Genomic DNA, 22081 nt, shown 5'->3' with positions numbered 1-22081 from the left:
TTGCAGGGAGAGGGGTGCAGAGGAAGGGGCGGTGGGGTGCAGGGGGTGCATTGCAGGGGGAGGGGTGCAGAGGAAGGGGCGGTGGGGGGCAGGGGGTGCATTGCAGGGGGAGGCGTGCAGAGGAAGGGGCGGTGGGGGTCAGGGGGTGCATTGCAGGGGGAGGGGTGCAGAGGAAGGGGCGGTGGGGGGGCAGGCGGTGCATTGCAGGGAGAGGGGTGCAGAGGAAGGGGCGGTGGGGGGCAGGGGGTGCATTGCAGGGGGAGGGGTGCAGAGGAAGGGGCGGTGGGGGGCAGGCGGTGCATTGCAGGGGGAGGGGAGCTGTGGGGCAGTGGGGGTGCAGGGGGTGCACTGGAGGGGTGCAGAGGAAGGGGCGGTGGGGGGCAGGCGGTGCATTGCAGGGAGAGGGGAGCTGTGGGGCAGTGGGGGTGCAGGGGGTGCACTGGAGGGGTGCAGAGGAAGGGGCGGTGGGGGGCAGGCGGTGCATTGCAGGGAGAGGGGAGCTGTGGGGCAGTGGGGGTGCAGGGGGTGCACTGGAGGGGTGCAGAGGAAGGGGCGGTGGGGGGCAGGCGGTGCATTGCAGGGAGAGGGGTGCAGAGGAAGGGGCGGTGGGGGGCAGGGGGTGCATTGCAGGGAGAGGGGTGCAGAGGAAGGGGCGGTGGGGGGCAGGGGGTGCATTGCAGGGAGAGGGGTGCAGAGGAAGGGGCGGTGGGGGTGCAGGGGGTGCATTGCAGGGAGAGGGGAGCTGTGGGGCAGTGGGGGTGCACTGGAGGGGGTGCATTACAGGGGGGCGGTGGGGGGCAGGGGGTGCATTGCAGGGAGAGGGGAGCTGTGGGGCAGTGGGGGTGCAGGGGGTGCACTGGAGGGGTGCAGAGGAAGGGGCGGTGGGGGGCAGGCGGTGCATTGCAGGGAGAGGGGAGCTGTGGGGCAGTGGGGGTGCAGGGGGTGCACTGGAGGGGTGCAGAGGAAGGGGCGGTGGGGGGCAGGCGGTGCATTGCAGGGAGAGGGGAGCTGTGGGGCAGTGGGGGTGCAGGGGGTGCACTGGAGGGGTGCAGAGGAAGGGGCGGTGGGGGGCAGGCGGTGCATTGCAGGGAGAGGGGTGCAGAGGAAGGGGCGGTGGGGGGCAGGGGGTGCATTGCAGGGAGAGGGGTGCAGAGGAAGGGGCGGTGGGGGGCAGGGGGTGCATTGCAGGGAGAGGGGTGCAGAGGAAGGGGCGGTGGGGGTGCAGGGGGTGCATTGCAGGGAGAGGGGAGCTGTGGGGCAGTGGGGGTGCACTGGAGGGGGTGCATTACAGGGGGGCGGTGGGGGGCAGGGGGTGCATTGCAGGGAGAGGGGAGCTGTGGGGCAGTGGGGGTGCAGGGGGTGCACTGGAGGGGTGCAGAGGAAGGGGCGGTGGGGGGCAGGCGGTGCATTGCAGGGAGAGGGGAGCTGTGGGGCAGTGGGGGTGCAGGGGGTGCACTGAAGAGGGGGCGGGGGAGGGTCTCTCGGCGAGGGGAGGAGCCGCCATCGCCTCCCCCCGGCACGTGCCGCACCGCCCAGCGGAAGCAGGGAGCCCGCCCCGGGCCGTACCAAACCCCCGACTGGAGCGAGGTGCCAAACCGGGCCCCGCCCCTGCGAGCCGGGCCTGTCGCGCGCGCAGAGGGCGGCTCCCCCCTGCAGGGGCCGCTTGGTACATCCCGGGGCCGAACCCGCCGTTGGGGCGGGGAGGCCCCGCCCACAGTCCCCCTCGGGCCGTACCATCCGCCCGCCCATGTCCCCCCCGGTGGGTGGCGCGGTGGTGCGGCCCGACATGGCGGCGGCGCAGGGGCGCTAGGGGCACGCGGCACTATGCACTTCTCCATCCCCGAGACCGAGAGCCGCGCCGGGGAGGGCGGCGCCGCCTACGTGGTGAGGGGGCGGGGCCTGGCCCGGCTGGGGGTCCCGGTCCGGGGGGTCCTGGGCCGGTCTGATCCGGGGGCGGGGCGGGGGGGGGCGTGCTGGGGGGTCCCGGTCCGCTCCGGGAGGGGGGTTGATCTGGGGGGGGCGTGCTGGGGGTCCCTGTCTGGGCAGGGGGTCGTGCTGGGGGGTCCCGCTCCGGGGGGGGGGGGTTGATTGGGGGGGGGCGTGCTGGGGGTCCCTGTCTGGGCAGGGTGTGATGGGGGTGTGTGCTGGGGGGTCCCGGTCCGGTCCGGGGGGGGGGTTGATCTGGGGGGGCGTGCTGGGGGGGGTTACTACCCGGGCAGGGTGTGTGCTGGGGGTGTGTGCTGGGGGGTCCCTGTCCGGTCCGGGGGGGGGGTTGATCGGGGGGGCGTGCTGGGGGGGATCACTGCCCGGGCAGGGTGTGTGATGGGGGTGTGTGCTGGGGGGTCCCTGTCCGGTCCGGGGGGGGGGTTGATCGGGGGGGCGTGCTGGGGGGGATCACTGCCCGGGCAGGGTGTGTGATGGGGGTGTGTGCTGGGGGGTCCCTGTCCGGTCCGGGAGGGGGGGGGGTTGATCTGGGGGTCGTGCTGGGGGTCCCTGTCCGGGCGGGTGGGTCTGTCCCGGGGTGTGGAGGCGGTTCCCGGGGGGGCTGAGGGCTGGGGGGCTGCTGTCAGTCTGTGTGGGGCTGGCCATGTGGCTGGGGGCTGCCTGTTCTGCCCCAGCTTCCCAGGGTTGTGGTGGGGCCCTTGGTATCGACCCTGCCCTTCCATTGCCCACCGTCCGGCAAACGGCTGCCCCCCAGCCCGGGAGGGGCTGGATCGTGGGCCCCCCAAGCCCTGCAGCAGTGGGGTGACCCGTTGTGCCAGCCGCCTGCCCCAGTGTCCCTTGCGCGTTCCGAGTTAGAAGTTGTTGATACAACCCTTGGATGTTGGGGGTGGGGGGTGACATAGCCACTATGAAACTCCTCCAGAGAGTCCGCACCAGGGAACCGCCCTGCAAGCCCCCTGAATGCTGTGTAATGTAGCTGGATGCGAACCAGGGACTCCAGGGAAGCAGTGATCCTGGAGAGGATTTGAGGGTGGGGGTGGATGATCTGTTGAATGTGAGCTGCCTGTGCAATGATGTGACCAAAGTGCCAACGTGATCCTTGGATGCATAAACAGGAATCTCAAGAAGGCGCTGAGCGGTTATTTTACCTGTGTTGTGGGCACTGGTGCAGCCGCTGCTGGAGTCCTGTGCCCACAATTCAAGAAGGATGTTGGTGATAAATTGGAGGGGGGTTCAGAGAAGAGCCACAAGAATTAATAAAGGATTAGAAGATATTCCTTATAGTGACAGACTCCAGGAGCGCAAAGAGAAGGTGAAGGGGTGACTTGATCCCCGTCCGAGTACCTACATGGGGAACTAGCAGGTAACAACGGGCTCTTCAGTCTAGCAGAGACAGACAGTACAACATGATCCAGTGGCTGGAAGCTGGAGCTAGACAAAACCAGACTGGACATGTTTAATGATGAGGGGAGTTACCTGCTGGAACAATTCATCAAGGGCTGTGGTGGGTTCTCCAGCACTGGCAATACTTCAGTCCAGATTGGATGCTTTTTTAAAAGAGCTGCTCTAGGAATTATTTTGGGGAAGTTCTCTGGCTTGTGCTATAGAGGAGGTCAGACTACAGTCATGGACATGTAAGACTGGAAGGGACCATGATTGGTCATCTGGCCCCATCCCCTGCACTGAGGCAGGACTAAGTATTGTCCAGACCAGTGATACTCAGACCTCAGTGGTTCAGGAGCCAAATTAGCGATCAACATTCCCCAAAAGAGCCCCAGGAGTGTGAATCCATCGTTTCATTTACTATAGTCCTATATAGTCATATATTCATTAATGATCTGGAGGATGGCGTGGACTGCACTCTCAGCAAGTTTGCAGATGACACTAAACTGGGAGGAGTGGTAGATATGCTGGAGGGTAGGGATAGGATACAGAGGTACCTAGACAAATGGAGGATTGGGCCAAAAGAAACCTGATGAGGTTCAACAAGGACAAGTGCAGAGTCCTGCAGTTAGGACGGAAGAATCCTATTCACTGTTACAGACTAGGGACCAAGTGGCTAGGCAGCAGTTCTGCAGAAAAAGACCTAGGGGTTACGGTGGACGAGAAGCTGGATATGAGTCAACAGTGTGCCCTTGTTGCCAAGAAGGCTAACGGCATTTTGGGTGGTCTAAGTAGGGGCATTGCCAGCAGATCGAGGGACGTGATCATTCCCCTCTATTCAGCATTGGTGAGGCCTCATCTGGAGTACTGTGTCCAGTTTTGGGCCCCACACTACAGGAAGGATGTGGAAAAATTGGAAAGAGTCCAGCGGAGGGCAACAAAATGATTAGGGAGCTGGAGCACATGACTTATGAGGAGAGACTGAGGGAACTGGGATTGTTTAGTCTCCAGAAGAGAAGAACAAGGGGGGATTTGATAGCTGCTTTCAACTACCTGAAAGGGGGTTCCAAAGAGGATGGATCTAGAAAGTTCTCAGTGGTGGCAGATGACAGAACAAGGAGTAATGATCTCAAGTTGCAGTGGGGGAGGTCTAGGTTGGATATTAGGAAAACCTTTTTCACTATGAGGGTGGTGAAGCACTGGAATGGGTTACCTAGGGAGGTGGTGGAATCTCCTTCCTTAGAGGTTTTATGGTCAGGCTTGACAAAGCCCTGGCTGGGATTATTTAGTTGGGGATTGGTCCTGCTTTGAGCAAGGGGTTGGACTAGATGACCTCTTGAGGTCCCTTCCAACCCTGATATTCTATGATTCTATGATGGGGAAATATTTTGTGTGCATGTATATATTATAATATGTTCTCGCAGCAAAATGACTGACCAAATATTATTATTTTATCAGCTACAATTGGTTAATAAAGCACCCAGGTTGGTTAATGACTTAGATGGGTTAATAATTAAATCATACAGTGTTACCAGATTTGCCCGTGGGGGTACGCTTATTTATTAGGGTTACTCTTCTGTGTGTGCATGGGTTTTTTTTTCTGTAATTCTATCAGTGTACTGCTTGTGTCACTTGTGTTCTCATACAGAGTTTTATTTCTCCCTGCTGCAAGTCCCCTCCCAATGGAGCTATCTTGCAGGACCTCGGTTCCCCAGGGCTGGGTTCCTCCAGCCCCAGAATCAGAGGAACGCACATACACGTTAGCAGAGCGCGTCTGAGAGGACCAGGTTGGTCAGCACACCCAAGCTGACCCCTTATATGCCCCTGGACTCAGCAGACTGGGTCGAGCAGCACTTCCAAACTGCCATCCTCATATGGCCCAGATTCAGCACGTCCCTATCCCCGCTTTCACGTTACAGTTGTTCTGGTCGTAACCCACTTGATGAGCAAACCCCACAGGATTTTTGGGTGCCGCAGGGATCTTTAGCTTAGGTACGAGGAGCGTTGCTGCAGAGTGAATGGGGAAGCCAAAAAACACCCATGCGGGGTGGGGGGAGGGGGAACGGGAGGGAGCAACCAGCTTAACCATGAAAGTGATTTATTGCCAGGTAGTAACCATACCAGGGGAGCCAAACAAACCAAACAGTGATGATATTAAATCTAACTTACATTTGATTATAGAAGTCAGGTTTAGAAAACTATCACTGATCCCACAAGTTGGGGTCAGAAGGCTATACCGAGAGAGAGCGAGAGCTGGGTTCTCACCACTCCGTGAAGCTTGAATCGATCGGGGGTCCCAGGGGGTGGTGGTTGCTGAGGGTCCTGAATGCGGGAGTCAGGCAGAGCCCCCCGCACAGTCAGGAGAAGATGAAGTCCCAGTGGAACTGATGCAGATTTTGGATCCAGGCATCAGAGCACTTACTTGAGCAGGGATAGGGGTTTTTGTAGGGAAAGAACAATGGTTCAAGGGAGAACACTAGATTTGTGTATGGGTGAACTGATGGCTCAAGGGAGTATGCCAATGTTGTTTTGTTCAGGCTAGACAATAGGAACTGCTCGTTCCTGGCTATGGGCGATGTTCCTTCCAAGGAGCTCACAATGCAATTAGGCAGCTTCACTATTTTGGATCCCAATCAAGGGTTTATTACTAGAATTGGTCTGATAACTGCTGAGCTGGGTGTGTGCAGGCATGGGTTCATTAACATCTGGAGCAGAGATCCCCCATCATGCAGTGCTGCCCTGCTTCTCTGGTCCCAGAGTTCAGTGCGGTTCTTGCCTGGGAATCTCTGTTCTCCATTCGGTATGCTGATGGAGATGCCTCCCTGTCCCATCTTCCATACAAATGAGGCTAGGGGAGTTGCCGTAATCCTGTCACCCTTGTCCGGAGCGGTTTAGTGGGTCTCCCATGGCCTTTTCGTTGCTTTTTTTAAAGTCTTTCTTCTGATCAGTTTTGGTTCAAGCAGAGGCTTGGGGTGGGGGGTGGTGTCCTTTGTGAGTCAGGCAGGCTGGATACTGTGCCCTGGTTCCCCAAGAACACAGAGTGACAGGTAACAACAGGGTTCTAATATCCTGTGGAAAGAGCCACAGGAGACCAATTCAAGAGCCACTTGCGGCTCATAAGCCCCGGTCTGAGTATTGCTGGGCTGGACCATCTCTGACAGGTGTTGGGAGGGTTTAAGAACAGATTAGATAATGACGGTGACTAGGCAGTTTGTTCCCCTGCTTAACCACCCTGACCGCTAGGCAGTGTTTCGTAATGTCCAACCTAACCCAAGCTGGCTGCTGTTTGAGCCCCTTGCTCCTTGTCCTGCTCTCAGTGGTTAAGGAAGACAAATGATCCCCCTCCTCTTTATAACAACCTTTGAAGTATTTGAAAACTGTTACCATGCCCCCCCTCAGGCTTCTCTTCTCCAGACTGAACAGAGCCAGGGTTTTCAATCTGCCCTCACAGGGCATGTTTTCCAAACCTTAATTGTTTTTGTTGCTCTTCTCTGGACTTTCTCCAATTTGACCACCTCTTTCCTGAAATGTGGCGCCCAGACCTGGACACCATCCAGCTGAGACCTTAGCTGATCACAGTGGTCCCTTCTGGCCTGGAGTCTAAGAATCTCTGAATGCCCCCCAGCTAGGGCTGCAGTGGGCAAGGGACAAGGTGAGGAGAGAGGTACTGTCCCGCTCTGATCCGTCCCAAGCCAGGGTGCAGCAGGACTACTGGAAGTGGGCCCCTAGCCCTCGCGGTCACGTGCTGGTAGTGGGCCTTGTGCATGTTCCCAATGGTGCTAAGGGCCAGTGTGTTCCTCTCCTGGGGGTAACTCTCCCTGTGGGACTGAACTGCACATACCCCAGGGCCCCTGCTGCGGCTCACCCTCCCTCCTTGATCCGCTCTGTCTGTGTCGCAGGCTGCGACAGTGGGATTGTGGGTAAGGTTTGGCAGGCAAAATCCCCTGCCTTGCTCCCCAGCCTGCACTAGCGCTGCTGGTTCGGTGATCACGTCTGTGTTCCCACAGCGCTTCCCTGCTGCAGCCACAGACTCCAGCCTGGCCTTTCCTGCCTCTTGGTCCCTCCGGCCGGGCCTTCAGGGCTTTTATGCCTGACTTTCCTTTGCTCAAAACAAGCCAACGGTGCTGTTGTCCTGGGCTCCTGGTGGGCTGGGAAACTCTTCCCACCCTCTCTTCCTGTGTCTGTTGGCTCCTGGCGGGCTGGGCTGCTGGCCGAAGCATGCACTGGAGTCCTCATCCTACATTGCTGCGGGGCTCTAAGGGCTTTTGGGGGAATAAGACAGTTGGCTGCTTCTCCTACCTCTATAGATCGGAGTTTCCCCAGAGCTGCTGACGCCCACTGGGACACAGACGTTTGTGCACCTCGGCCTCTCCTGTTTACTCCCTGTGGTGTGTCATAGTCTGGTCTCCTGTTTGGTCGTTGTGTTCAGTAGGCGGGTGCTGGGTGGTGGTGGCGGCTTGTGATCTACCGGCGGTCAGACCGGATGATCTGGTGGTCCCTGCAGGCCTTAAACTTCATGACCCCTGCCCTAGAGGGTCTTTCTGGATGTGCACTGTGCGCCTCAGTCTCTGTTGTTGGTGCACCCAGCAAGCTGGGAGCACTGGGAGCTTGCGTCCCATCTAAATGGGGGACGTGCTGGCAGTGCTGGGTGCAAAGTGTCGCTTCCACGTTGCTCTGGCCACCGTGGTAACTGTGACATGGGCACCTGGCCTTGAGAGCTGGGCTGAGACCATCCTTGTCATCTTGTGGGCTGGTAGCACCTGGTGCTGCGTCTGACTCCATCTCCCCTGGAAACTATTAAAAACTGCAAACGTGACTCAGTCCCCATTGGCAGGGGTCCCAGGGGCTCCCGTGGGCACTCCCCCTACCAGCTCTAGGGAACTGGTTTCATAGATTCATAGGCCAAGACTGAAAAACTGAAATGAGGAGCTGCGGGGTCCCGGAGCTGGGTTCCTCAATCTGGGTTTGGGAGCCTGGCTTCATGCCCTTGTTCCCTTGAAAATCTTGGCCAGGGCCCTTCTGATACACCTCTACCCCAACATAACACGGTCCTCAGGAGCCAAAAAATCTTACCGCGTTCTAGGTGAAACCGCGTTCTATCGAACTTGCTTTGATCCGCCGGAGTGCACAGCCCCCCCCACCGAGCGCTGCTTTACCGCATTATATCAGAATGTGTGCTGTATTGTGTCGCGTTCTATGGGGGTAGAGGTGTAGCCAGTCTGACTGCGTGGCTCAGGCCCCACCCAGTGGTCCTGCCTCGAGCCCAGAAGTGTGTAGTTGAACAGGAGCTGATGGTTTCTCCAGTCTCAGACCCCAAGTGACAGGGAACCCTCCATTCAATGGTCGTTTACCTGAACTGTAAATACGTGCACCTTCTTCCCACCTGAATTTTCTAGCTGTAGCTTCCGGTCATTGGCGCACCTTCTGCCTTTGTGTGCTAGATTAAAGAGCTGTCTGCTTTCAGAACCATCCTCCGCACTGAGCTGTCATCAAGTCACCCCTTCACCTTCTCTTTTCTAAGCTAAGGAGACTGAGCTCCTTCTGTCTCTCGCTGTAAGGTGGGTTTCCAGCCCTTGACCCATTCCTGTTCTCTTCTCTGAACCCTCTTCAGTTTGTGAGCTTCCTGTACAAAGCGTGTGAAGCCCAGAGCTGGGTCCAGTGCTGCAGTAACGGTCTTACCAATGCAGTATCAGGTAATACCTGCTCCTTGCATGTCCCTGCGTGACAGGAAGGTCCAAGTGCCATGTGGACAAAGTTCCTCGACACCCCAAACAGGCTGAGCTGTGAACACAGTGTTTCCCGCAGAGAGCCAGGCCCTCAGCTGCATCCTTCCTGTTCGCTGCTCTCACTGGCTTGTATAATCTGTGAGGGTCAGGGCTGGGATCTGCCGTGTCCTGTTGAGAATAGTGCCAAGCTTCTCTGGCCCTTCGGGGCTTTCTCCGGAGAGGGACGAGGATGATCACTTAGCCATGGGAAGGCCGACATGCTGTGAGGAATCCTGCAATGGGAAGGGTTGGCTTGGCTTGGCTGTTCTCGCGTCATTCCCTCTGGTGGGGGACAGCGCTGGCATGACGATGGCCAGTTGTCACCAGGCCGGGGAAGGCGGACTCACAGTAACAGTGGCAAGGTGGCAGGGCTAGTGGGGTTGGTGGCCTGTCCGTGAGACCCCGATAAACGGCAGGGAATCCTAACGCTTCCCGCTCGTAGGAAGCGCTCTCAGAAAGGCGACCATCTTGGATTGAGCCCCCATTTGTGTCTCCCTTACCTGCGCACTTACCCAGTGGGCGAGGCAGAAAGGGGCCGTGCTCACCAGGATGGCGTCCGGGCTGCTGACGCCCATCACAAGGCCCATGCTCTCTCTCTAAGGGTCAGTGCGGTGCGTTGGGGCAACTCCCCCAGCTGTCCTGCTGACAACATGTGTCTTGTGGGGAGAGCCTGAGGCGTTTGGCTGCTGCTTCTGGAGGGAGGGAGTCCTGAGGTGACACTCAGAAAGGGGGCACTGGAGGCTGCAGGATATTGGGCAAGTGTTTCAGACGCGCCGCACATCTGTGCGGTTACCTCCGCTGGGTGTGGGTGGAGACCTGCGTTCTCCTCACACTGCCAGTGCAGTAACCAGGCCTGCTGTGGGGCTGTGTGTCCTGTGGGGCTGGCCAAGAGCGATCCTGTGAAGGGGCATCTCGGGGGTCTCTGACCACCAGGGAGTGTGGCTGTGGCTGTCGCCTGTCCAAGAGGGGCTCAGAGACTGCAGTGGCCAGGCTGCAAGCCCTGGGCTGGGATGCTGGGGAGCGACGGGCCTCGGCTCCTCCAGCCCCTCAGGACGGGAGGAGACAGCCATTGGCATGTTTTATGCCCCGCGGCTCTGCACATGGCTTAGGCGTGAGCCTTCTGCTCGGAGCGTGCAGAGCCATGGGGCGTAGCCCTGCTGGGTTCCTTGCCTGGGGGCAGCGAGGGGCTGTGCCGGGGACTCGGCTGGGTTTAGTTCTGTTTTGGTTGGACTCCGCTGGGTTGTTCCCTGTTCGGGGAGGGGCTAAGTCGCTCCTCCGCAAACCTCTTCTTCCTCCCTCCCCCCCCCCATAGCTGTGCTGTCTCAGCCCTGACTGTATCCAGGGAGGGCAGTGCCCCAGAGCTCAGGGAGGGCACCAGAACTGCCCCACCTGTAGCTCCTAGCCTGGCCCGTAGGGGCAGAGCCGCTCACGCTCTGCGGGCGCTGGGGATAGGGCAGTGTGAAGGCAGGTCCCTCGCTGAGCTTGCTTTGCAGGGGACCTGTCCCTCCCCTCACCCTTTCCCCAGGTTCCCTGGCACTCTCCTCTGGCTGCCACTCCGCAGCTGCTGTGTGTTGTGAGGAGCCGGGCAGGACAGTCCAGCCCTGCCTGGCCTCCACGGGGGCGCTGGTGGGCAGGGAACCCTCTACCCCTAGGTGCCTGGCCCCAGGGAGGGAGGGTTTGTGCTGCTTGGCTCCGAGGGGGCGCTGGTGGGCAGGGAACCCTCTACCCCTAGGTGCCTGGCCCCAGGGAGGGAGGGTTTGTGCTGCCTGGCTCCGAGGGGGCGCTGGTGGGCAGGGAACCCTCTACCCCTAAGTGCCTGGCCCCAGGGAGGGAGGGTTTGTGCTGCCTGGCTCCGAGGGGGTGCTGGTGGGCAGGGAACCCTCTACCCCTAGGTGCCTGGCCCCAGGGAGGGAGGATTTGTGCTGCCTGGCTCCGAGGGGGTGCTGGTGGGCAGGGAACCCTCTACCCCTAGGTGCCTGGCCCCAGGGAGGGAGGGGTTGTGCTGCCTGGCTCCGAGGGGGTGCTGGTGGGCAGGGAACCCTCTACCCCTAGGTGCCTGGCCCCAGGGAGGGAGGGGTTGTGCTGCCTGGCTCTGAGGGGGTGCTGGTGGGCAGGGAACCCTCTACCCCTAGGTGCCTGGCCCCAGGGAGGGAGGGGTTGTGCTGCCTGGCTCCGAGGGGGCGCTGGTGGGCAGGGAACCCTCTACCCCTAGGTGCCTGGCCCCAGGGAGGGAGGGGTTGTGCTGCCTGGCTCCGAGGGGGCGCTGGTGGGCAGGGAACCCTCTACCCCTAGGTGCCTGGCCCCAGGGAGGGAGGGTTTGTGCTGCCTGGCTCCGAGGGGGCGCTGGTGGGCAGGGGACCCTCTACCCCTAGGTGCCTGGCCCCAGTGGAGGGAGGGTTTGTGCTGCCTGGCTCCGAGGGGGCGCTGGTGGGCAGGGAACCCTCTACCCCTAGGTGCCTGGCCCCAGGGAGGGAGGGGTTGTGCTGCCTGGCTCCGAGGGGGCGCTGGTGGGCAGGGAACCCTCTACCCCTAGGTGCCTGGCCCCAGGGAGGGAGGGGTTGTGCTGCCTGGCTCTGAGGGGGCTGGAGCGCACAGCCAGCCCCCAGCTTCCTGTTTTGTTCAGCTGGAGGAGGAACGCCCTCCCAGCTCGGCTGCTCATTGGAGGAGCAGGGCCCTGGAGCCCGAGCAGACTGTCTGAGGCAATGGATTTGGCAGCTTCCTGGGCGTCTGTGCCACGGGCTGCGGTGTGTGCTCACTCGGGGCTGGTGGCTGAGGGGCTGGCACAGAGCCGTCTCTGACCGCAGGCCGCCACTTGGCAAAGGCCCCCTGGGCTGGGCGGGGGTTGGGAGCTCCCAGAGTGAAGGCAGTGACTACTCTGGTGCTTTGGTCTCTTCCTTGCCTTTCCTGCTGTTTGTGGGGCTGCGGCCTGGAGCGGCGCGACCATCCCCCACGAGGGCTCAGCTCCGGCTGCGCAGGATCGAAGGGGGTCCCCAGCTCAGGAGGGGTCACTCAGTGGTGCAGCCCGACCCGAACGTAACTAGGAGTGTTGGGTTTGGGGGGGTCGGCGTGGCTGGGGCTGCGTGCCCTGCTGCTGCCAGCCATTGCCACCTGCCTGCGCTGGGCGTGCTGCGGAGTGAGTGTGCCGGGGTGGAGCTCGGTGCATCGCAGGAGCTCCGGGGGTGGAGGGGTGATCGTGGCCAGTCCCTGCTAGCACAGGCAGACCCCTCACGCCGTCCTGTTCATAAACTTGCCAAGAGCCGTCTTCAAAGCAGTGGCGCAGGCGAGCTAAGTGGGTCCCAGAGCCTCACTCCGCAGCGCTAGCCTGTGTCCTCGTGGCTGCTTTATCTCTCTGTTCTTGGGCCAGCATTGACCTTTAGTGTCAGCAGCTCTTCTCCCTCCCTGGTGTGTAGAGCCCAGCTGGATGTGGAGAGAACAGTCCCATCCCTGCTCAGCCTGTCTTTGGCTAGGCTAAGCCAGGCCCGTCTCCTTTCGCCCGGTCATCCTAGGAGCTCTTCCTCGCATCTGGTCCTGGTTGAGCAGTGGGAGCTCTCACCAGACTTTGTGCTGCAAGGCACCAGCTGCTTGAGTAGTAGCACGCCCTGGGATGGGAGCACCCTGGGGCTGCTAGGGGAGAGGGGCAGGGAGCCCTGGGCACCTCCGTAGCATTGGCAGTTTTGTGGGCTGTGCCGGGGGCTGGGGCCGGGGAGCTGACGTGGGGGGCTGGGGCCGGGGAGCTGGCGTGGGGGTGGCCAGGGTGCTGAACGCCAGCCTGGCTGGTTCCTGTGGCTCGTGCCAGTGAGCAGTGGGCTGTCTGTGTGGGTGGGAGGGAGTAGAGCTCATGAGGGTGGTAGCCAGCTGCAGCAGTGAGTTCTCTGTGGCTGTGCACCGTGAAGGGGGAAGGTATGTTCTGAGCACGGGTTTGCTAGCCCAAGGTGAAATCCCAGTGAAGACGGGGCAGCCTGCGGTTTTCACACGTGTTCACAGGGGAACGCTGGCCATGGTAAAACACTCTGCTCCTAGTGCAGAAAGGGCCTCGCCTACCTGGGGACAGAGACTTCCTCTCTCCAACTGCATTGGGGCCATTGTTTGTTGCCCAGTGTTGTCGTTACCTGCCAGGACTAGAACTGAGGCTGGTTCCATGAGATCTGACTTCAGAGCAGTGCTGTTCTCCCCAGAATCTCACTGCTTGTGCCTTGGGCAGAGGAGGAAACTGGCAGAGATCCCCAGAGGTCTGTCTGAAATCAGCCCGAACCCTGGAGGTCGGTGGGTGGGCAGACGGGCTGTCGGTGGCACATAAATGCTCCGGGCCCATTGTGCCACACCGCCCTGGCCCCCCGTGCTCCCCATCTTGTTAGACCAGAAATTAAAAGGAGCAGTCGCAGGGTGCAGGGCTCCCGAGTCCCCCCTAGACCCCGATGCAAGTTATTTATTATGTCCCGCCCCTGTTTGTACCACACAAGGGGTTTTCCAAACAAACAAGGGTCTGTTTCTCTGCCCCTCCCTGGAGAGAGAGGGGAATCAAAGGAAAACCAAAGGCAGTGGTGATATCTCTTTGGCAGTCCTTTGGGTTTGCCCTTTTGGGGCTTGGCTTCTCAGCTGGTAGAGTGTCTTTAATTGGGGTCTACCTTCAGCCCCTCCTCTTGGGGGCACCCTACCTTACAGCTGGTCCATTCACTTCAGGGGTGGTGAGGCCTGCGACTGTGTGTCTCTTGGGTGATCTGTCTCTGTGGTCAGCAGTCTCTGTGTACAGCTGTCTTCTTCCTGTTCACACTTTTCCCTTGTTAAGCTCCCCCCAGCTCTTGACTGGGTTAGCGCTGAATGAGCCAGGAAGCCTGCTAGCCTCAGTAGTAATGGGTACCCCAAAGGAGAAGAGACAATGAGAGGACCAGAAGAATGCCACCATGGCTTAATGGCCGAGTAGTAGAGGCCATTGGAGGTAAAAAGGCATCCTTTCAACTCTGGAAGTCAGAGTGCGGCTAACAGGAAGGAAAGCAAACTCTGGCAGGTTAAGTATAAAAGTGTAATAAGGCAGGCCAAGAAAGAATTTGAGAAGCAACATGCCAAAGATGCAAAAACTACCAGTGAGGATTGTTTAAAGTACATCAGAAGCAGGAAGCCTGCCAAACAGGCAGTGTCAATAGAACGTTTTAGTACAAATTGATAAATGAAATAGTAATAAGTCTCCAGGAGCAGATGGTATCACCCAAGGGTTCTGCAGGAACTCAAATGTGAAATTGCAGAATTCTTATCTGTGGTATGAAATCTGTCACTTAAATCTGCTGCTGGACCATGTGACTGGAGGGTAGCTAACGTGACACTGATTTTCTAAAAAGGGCTCCAGAGGTGATCCTGGGCACGTTGCTTGAAAGTGTAGTAAAGGAAAGAATGATCAGAGACGGAGATGAACATGATTTGTTGGGGAAGAGTCAGCAGGGCTTTTGTAAAGGGAAATCTTGCCTCACCCGTCTGTCCGAGTTCTCTGAGGGGGTGAACAAGCATGTAGAGAAGGTTTTCCAGGGCTAGAGTGTACTTGGATTTTCAGAAAGCCTTTGATGTGATCCCTCACCAAAGGTTCTTAAATAAACTGAGCAGTGATGGGATATCAGGGGACGTCCTCTTATGCATCAGTAACTGGTTAAAAGACAGGAAACAAAGAGTATGAATAAATGGTCAGTTTTCACAATGGAGAGCAGTGAGCAATGCAGTCCCCTATGTATCTGTACTGGGATCAGTGCTGTTCAACATATTCACTAGTGATCTGTATAAAAGAGTGAGCAGTGAAGTGGCAGAGTTTGCAGGCAATAAGAGATCTTGTAGTCCACGTGGATAGTTCTCTGAAAACTTCAGCTCAGTGCACAGGAGTGGTATAAAAGGCCAACAATGTTAGGAAGCGATAGAACATAAGACTGAAAATATCCTAGTGCCACTATATAAAATTTGTAGTACTCCCACACCTTGAATACTGTGACCAGTTTTGGTCACCCCATCTTAAAAACAGTCTAGTAGAACTGGAAAAGGTTCGGAGAAGGGCAACAGAGATGATCCATACGTGGAGAGGCTGTTCAGCTTAGAAAAGAGATGACTAAAGGGGGATACGATAGAGGTCTAGAAAATCATGCCTGGTGTGGAGAAAGTGAACAGAAAAATGTTATTTACCCTTTCCCACAATACAAAACCAGGGGTCACCCGATGAAATTAATAGAGAGCAAGTCTATGAAATACAAACAAGAGGAAGTATTTCTTCATATAACACCCAATTAACCCGTGGAACTTGTTGCCATGGGTTCTTGTGATGGCCAAAAGTGTAAGTGGGTTCTCTCAAAAATTGCGCTGTTCTGTAGGCTCCCCCTGAAGCTCTGGTACAGGCCACTGTTGGAGGCAGGACACTGGGCTAGATGGACCAGGATCTGATCCTGGTTGGCAGCTCTTATGTTCTTAAGCCGAGAGTGGAGGGGCATCCCATGGTTTCCACCCTGATAGGCCTGCAGATGCCTGCCAGCTGCACTGTGCTGGCCAGAGCGTGATATGTTGTTGTCACGCTGTCTGGAGTGATTCATAGCTGGGAGAGCCGACCTCAGGGCAGACGGTCAGAAACAGGGCAGGCAACCCAAGTGGATGGTGTGTTCGGTAATTAGATTTCAGCAACAGACAGTCTCCTCCAGCCTGTCTCCCACCCAGACAAACAGAACATTGTGATAATGGGCACTGAAACCCAAAATCAAATCACATCAGGTTTCACTCAATCCCAAGAAACCAGTCACTTGGCAATCTCGATCTTATGCCAAAGGCAATGCTGGCACCCAATTCTACAGGAAACTTACTAAAGGTTTATTAGCAAAGAGAAACGAATGAGAGTTACTGAGAGGTTAAAGCAGGTACAATATCTGCACGGGCGAGTCACAGTCTGTGACTCCAAATGGTGGCAGTGCTGTAATAAACGGCCAGTTTCGCAAAAGTATTTCGGGGCTGGGTATCTCCGCTTTGCATCTGGCGCACTTCCCTGGAAGAATCCAAACAGTCCAGAGATGAGGGATCTTCCTTTGCATCCATTCTTGTATCCTCTTCTGGCAGAAGACAGCTGACCGGCTCTCTGCCCAGCCGGGCTTTTCCTTCCTTCCTTCCTTTCCTCTGCTCATCACAGGCCATGGCCATTTGCTTTGGAATTAGCACCTTTTCTGAGAGTCCTTCGTTAGCGTTCCCCAAGGCGTCTTCGATGGCGGGTGAGTTGTTTAGTTCCGAGGGTATGTACAGTGTCCCGAAGTCACAGGCGGCTATTACATTAGGACAGGACACAGATCAGTAAAAACAATGCATGTAACATCCCCTTAGTTTTATGAAGTTTAAACACCAAATATGCTCTTCTCCAGTTATCACTTGGATCTCTCCTCGTACACCAGTGAATTGCCCCAATACACTGCTGCATGAGCTGCTCCGCCAGCATCACATTACCACAAAGGGGAAGTCACATGTATGGAGCCGGGGCCCCTTGGGAGGAGGCTCTACCCGCACTGGTGCGGGCTGGGCAGAGCCAGGAGGCTGTTGCAGGGGCCAGGCTGTTACAAGCCAGGCCTGCAGGAGGAGGGCGCTGTGGAGCAGCAGAGCAGCGGTAGCACGGGTGCTGGCTGTGAGGGTGTAGCAGTGCCTCCCGGTTGGTGTGGTTCCTGTGGTATGTGGCTCTAGCGCCTGGTTCGCCTGCAGGAAGGGACATGCCAGGCCTGGTTCGGGTGCCCCAGCGTAGCCAGGGGCAGCTGCTGCACCGCTGGGCCGTGGCGGGCTTGTGGCACTGAGCTTGTCTTGCCTCCCAGAGACCCCTGAGTAGGTCGTCTGAGCTGGACATTGAATTCCAGAGCCTAAGGACTCTGCCGTCAGCCCCAATGAACTGGCATGATCTAGCCTGCCAGCAGCCCACGGACCCTTCCACGCAGCCGCAGCTCCCAGCAGCCTGCTGAGATCCACCGCGTCAGCTCCATCGCATGGCCTGGGTGGCTGCAGAAACCCACAGCCTCCGGCCCCCGGGAGCCCATCGCCTCTGGGCCACGTGGACTCCACAGGGAGAGCCAGGGACCGTCTGAGGCATCAGCCCTTGTCTCTGAGCCCTCTGTGGGGTTGGTGCAAGCTCTCCGGGTAAATGCTGGCACTGTCGCTCTCAGGTGAGATACTTGTGTCACAAACCCCTGGGGCTGGGCTACGCCCCAGTCTGGGAACAGTCCCTGGGAGGGGCCTTGAGTGACCCAGACTCTTTGGGGTCTCACTCTTCCCCCGGGGTGAGCTACGCGGCCTCACCGCCTCCTTAGGCTGGGCCCCTGGGGCTGCAGCCCCCCTGCCCCACCCCGGGAGCGCCGGGCAGCGAGTCTGGGACAGACCCTGGGGGAGACGTGTACAATCTGGGGGAGCAGCACCCCCCCCCAGCGTCTGCGGGGACACCCAGCCAGCGCGGGCAGATAGGAGGGTGTATCAGTGGCCTGGCACACGGCACAGACAGCCCTGGGGGAGCCCAGAGAAAAGAAAGTTACAGCAGAGTCTGTTCTGGTCAGCACAGAGCCCTGTCCCTCTGACCTCTTTTTGTCCCAGTTTGTGGGTCCCGACTTCTCCAGCAGCCAATCTTTAACCACCTCCTGGCACCTCCCCAGACGTGGCGTGGCTTCTTGCCGAGAGGGGTCCATCCATGGGCTCTGGTTGCTAAGTCATAGAATCATAGGACAGGAAGGGACTCGAGAGGCCATCTAGTCCAGTCCCCTGCACTCAGCGCAGGACTTAAGTATTGTCTAGACCATCCCTGACAGGTGTTTGTCCAACCTGCTCTTAAACATCCCCAAGGATGGAGATTCCACAACCTCCCTGGGCAATTTATTCCAGGGATTGGATTTGCCATTGTCTTTTCGAAATCTCTGTTGGTGTGGGGCCAAGTCCCCGACACTTGGGAGCCATCCAGCCCTGAGTCTCTTGGCCTCCACAGCAAGCAAACAACCCTTCCTACCCTCTAGGTAATGCTGGAGCATGCCGGGGAAAACTGAGGCACACAGAGGATTAAAAACTATAGTCCAGAAATACCCACTTTGTCGCATCTGCAGAGCCAACGGTGCCATGTCCGTCAAACCACCCCACCCCACCCCCTGGCCGTGCGGCTGGCCACCCTGACCCCCCTCCTACACACACACACACACTCTCTCTCTCTCTCTCTCTCCCCCCCCCCCCCCTCCTCTCTCTCTCTCCTTGGCCTGTGTGCTATCAGGCTGCAGCATGGCTTTGCTCCCAATGCCAGCAGCCAGTGAGCACAGCCCCTGCTTGCCCGTGAGCTGGGGGCAGAAGGGTTCTCTCTCTCGTCCCCATGCACCATGTGTCTGTGCTGGTGCATCTCCCGGTTGAGAGCTGCCCAGAGGTCCCTGTGCCACTGCAGAGCGGCTCTGTGTGGGAAGGGCAAGGAGGCTGCCTGCCATGAGGGTGTCTTTTCCCCGGGGCTGGCAGCGAGCCCCTTGGTGGAGGGCTCTACACAGCCAGGCTGTGAGCCCTGCTGGGGAATTGCCTCCCCTCCTGCAAAGTTTCTGCCCCAATGGCAGAGCTCCCTGTGGATTGGGTGACCGGGGCTGTGGCTAGGGCTAGAGGGAAGGAGGCCTTGGGGTCACGCTGCCCAGCACCACTGTAGCCGATCCCAACCTACACTGTTCACTGTCCCCCCTCTCCGCTCTTAGTGCGGGAACTGCGTCTGGCTGGGCTGTGATCCGAGCCAGCCTCTGGAGCGCTGCCGCCCTGCGGATCCCCCAGCTCCTCATTGGTATTCCAGGCAGGGCCGCATCCGCCTCAGCTGCGTGGCGCAGCTCCTCGCTGCCTCAGAGGCACTGTCCTCTGCGCAGGGACCCCGGGGAGGGCGAGACTTGGCAGGTCTCAGTGTCCGGAGGGTGTAGCAGAGACCAAGCGGGCCTGACGATGGAGGGAGCGGTCCCTCTCCCCTCCTCAGTGCCCTGCTGACCGCAGTCCCTGCTATCCCAGCCTGGGCGCGCTCCCTCCAGCCCTGCCAGGGAGGGGCGGGCAGTCTTGCTGTACGCTTCTGGCCTGTGGTAGGCCAAGTGCACTGCCCCTGCTAGCTTGGGAAGGGTTGGAGCTCCAGGGCCCACTGTTGGGCGCGGCGAGGACCCCTCGAGCTGTTCCAGACCTGGGGCTGGCGCTGCTGTTCTGCCTCCCCGTGAGTTGGGGCTCCGAGCCAGGGGAGGGAGCGGAGCCTGGCATGTGCCTGCAGGCTGGGGACGCAGCCTGTGGTGGTGCAGGCAGGTGGGTAGGGGGGAACCCCCTGGCTATTGAACATGTGTCCGCCCCCCTCCCCCCCGTGGGGTTTGGGTTTTTAATAGGGACCATCAGACCATAGTCTGACCTGCTGGGTGTTGCAGGCTGTCGCATTTCCTACATTTCAGTGCACTGAGCCCAGTAGCTTGGGTTTGACTAAAACACCTTCCAGACAGGAGCCAGTGTGGATCTGACGATCAAAACACGGAGAATCCACCGCTGCCCTTGGCCGCTCCTTACCGGCACTGGTGCCTTGTTGGGATGTCTGGCTTCAGCGCCCAGCCATGGCTCCTTATTCTGCCCTTCTCTGTTAGACTGACGGGCCCTTTAGCACCTGGCATTGTCTCTCCAGGAAGGCCCTTAGACGCTCTAATCAGGTCCCCTGTCAGCCATCTTCCTGATTAGCTAAGCTGTCTCAGACTGGCAATAAGGTGTAAATGTTTCATTACCCACTGGAACAACTGGCCAAGGAGCGGTGGCCTCTCCAGCACTGACCATTTTCCAATCCCGATTGGCTGAGTTTCTAATGGATTTATTGTGGGGCAGTCTGTGGCCCATGTGATACAGGTGGTCAGACTGGGTGATCACAGGATCCCATCTGGCCCTGGGAACTAGGAATCTCTATGGCCCAGAGACTCTCTCTTAAAGCCCCCTGCGGAGGCAGCTGGTGCACTGCACTGCACTCTCTTACCAGGGCACCTTGTGGCATGCAGCCGCTCCGCTTGCCCTGCTGGAATATTGGCACACGCCCTTGCACTCCTCAGGAGTTCCTTTGCCATACCACAATGTATTAACACCAACATTAGTGCGCCAGAGAGAGGAACATAGGACTGGAAAGGACCTTGGGTCACTGAGCACAGGGCATAGGACATAAAAACGAACCAGTGGTCCAGCTAGCCCAGTGTCCTGTCTTCAGTCAGCCGCAGGGGGAGTGAACAGAACTGGGCAATTTATCACGTGATCCAGCCCCTGTTGTCCAGACCCAGCTGCTAGCAGTCAGAGGTTAGGGGACACCCAAAGCACGGGGTTGTGTCCTGATCATCTTGGCTAAGAGCCATTGATGGACCCATCCTCCAGGAACTTTTTTTTTTTTTTTTAACTCTTATACTTTTGCCCTTCACAACATCCCCTGGCAATGAGTTGCACAGGTTGACTGTGCTCTGTTCACTCCCTCTGGGGCACCTGGCAATGGCCACTGTCAGAAGAGAGGACACTGGGCTAGATGGACCTTCGGTCTGAGACAGTCTGGCCATTTTTATGTTGTGTGAAGAAATACTTCCTTATGTTTCTCTTAAACGTGCTGCCTACTCATTTGATAGGGTGACCCTGGTTCATGTGTTAAGTGAATGGGTAAGTTACACTTCCTTATTCACTTCACATCATTCATGATTTTATAGATCCCTATCATATCCCCCCCCTTAGTTGTCTCTTTTCCAAGCAGAACAGTCCCCGTCTTTTTAATCTGTCCTCATATGGGAAGTTGTTCCATCCCTCTAAACATTTTTGGTGCCCTTCTCTGTACTTTTTACAATTCTAATATATCTTTTTTGAGCTGGGCTACCAGATCTGCACACAGTATTCAAGGTGTGGGCGTACCATGGATGTATATACTGGTATTATGTTATTTACTGTTGTGATGGTGCTGCCCGTGGGAGCCAGCTGAGGTCACTTAATTAGGGTGAACTGCAAACAAAACGGGGCAGACAAACCCCAAACGCTGATGGTTATTCCAATACTTAGATTTACCAACCAGCACAGAACAGCTCCTGTAGTACCTCACTGGTTACTCAGAAGTCCAAACAACGCAGTTCCCTTAAAGTGCCCAGCCTCAGGCCTCCGTCCAGACACACCTGTCAGATATGATGATGATTACTGAAAATCTTATCTCATCATATAAAAGAAAAGGTTCTTCCAACCCCAAAGGATCAGCCACATACCCAGGTTCAATTATAACTTAGATCTTACCCAAAATACACACTTATAGCCAGTTCTTATTAACTAAGCTAAAATTTATTAGAACAGAAAAGAGAGAGTGTTGGTTAAAAGATCAATCTACAGACAGACTTGAATTCAATTCTTGAGGTTCAGACACATAGCAGAGATGAGCTTATAGTTGTCAAAAGTCCTTTTAGAAATAGTCCAGAGGTTATAGTCCAATGTCCATATTCAGAGTGACTCCAGTCAGTGACTGGGGATCTCAATCCTTATGGCTTAAGGTTTCCCCCTCTTGAAACCCAAAGCAGATCTGAGATGAAGCAGGATTGTGTCCCAGGGTTCTTATACATTTCCAGCAGCCTTTCGGCCTGAGAAAACAATAGGCTTAACTCTCCTTCTCCCAAACATCCTGGCAATTAGCACAGGGTCATTTATCCATTAAACAGTTCAGATACAGGTTACCACAACCTTCAAAGAGACATAGAGACAATAATACTATTTCACTCAAGTGTCTTCCTACATGTTAATATTCTTTTTTGATCTTTGAATTAAAACTATAGCAATGGACAAGACTTGTTTGCTTACATCACAAGACCTGAGCAAACATCCCCCCTTCTATCTCTAACAATGCAGACTTGCATTTCAAAGCTCTATCCGTTTACATATCTTCCTAACCAGTTTCTAAAGTTCGGCCATGGGTCAGGTCAGTCTGTGAGTTAATTAACTCTTTCTGGCCCTGTCACCTTCCAATGAAATATTATATCACACTCATAACA

General features: G+C 57.2%; 1 protein-coding gene across 2 annotated transcripts in view; it reads left to right on the top strand.

Annotated features, from left to right (window-relative positions):
- Nucleotides 1–1724: 1724 nt before the first annotated feature.
- The window catches only part of SNX17 (sorting nexin 17), a 38482-nt gene continuing 18125 nt past the window's right edge, over nt 1725–22081 (top strand). The window contains exon 1 of one of the 2 annotated variants that reach the window (XM_054021257.1): nt 1725–1884. In XM_054021257.1, the coding sequence (XP_053877232.1) occupies nt 1825–1884 (60 nt within the window). In that variant the 5' untranslated portion in view covers nt 1725–1824. Of the gene's footprint in view, nt 1885–12052; nt 12126–22081 lie in introns of those variants that run through there. The other variant, XM_054021258.1, reaches the window with a different exon arrangement.

The sequence above is a fragment of the Malaclemys terrapin genome, chromosome 3 (genome assembly GCF_027887155.1).
Source record: "Malaclemys terrapin pileata isolate rMalTer1 chromosome 3, rMalTer1.hap1, whole genome shotgun sequence".
NCBI classification, from domain to species: Eukaryota; Metazoa; Chordata; order Testudines; family Emydidae; genus Malaclemys; species Malaclemys terrapin.
The sequence above is the reverse complement of the archived record's forward strand: the minus strand, read 5'-3'. Positions and strand labels throughout refer to the sequence as shown.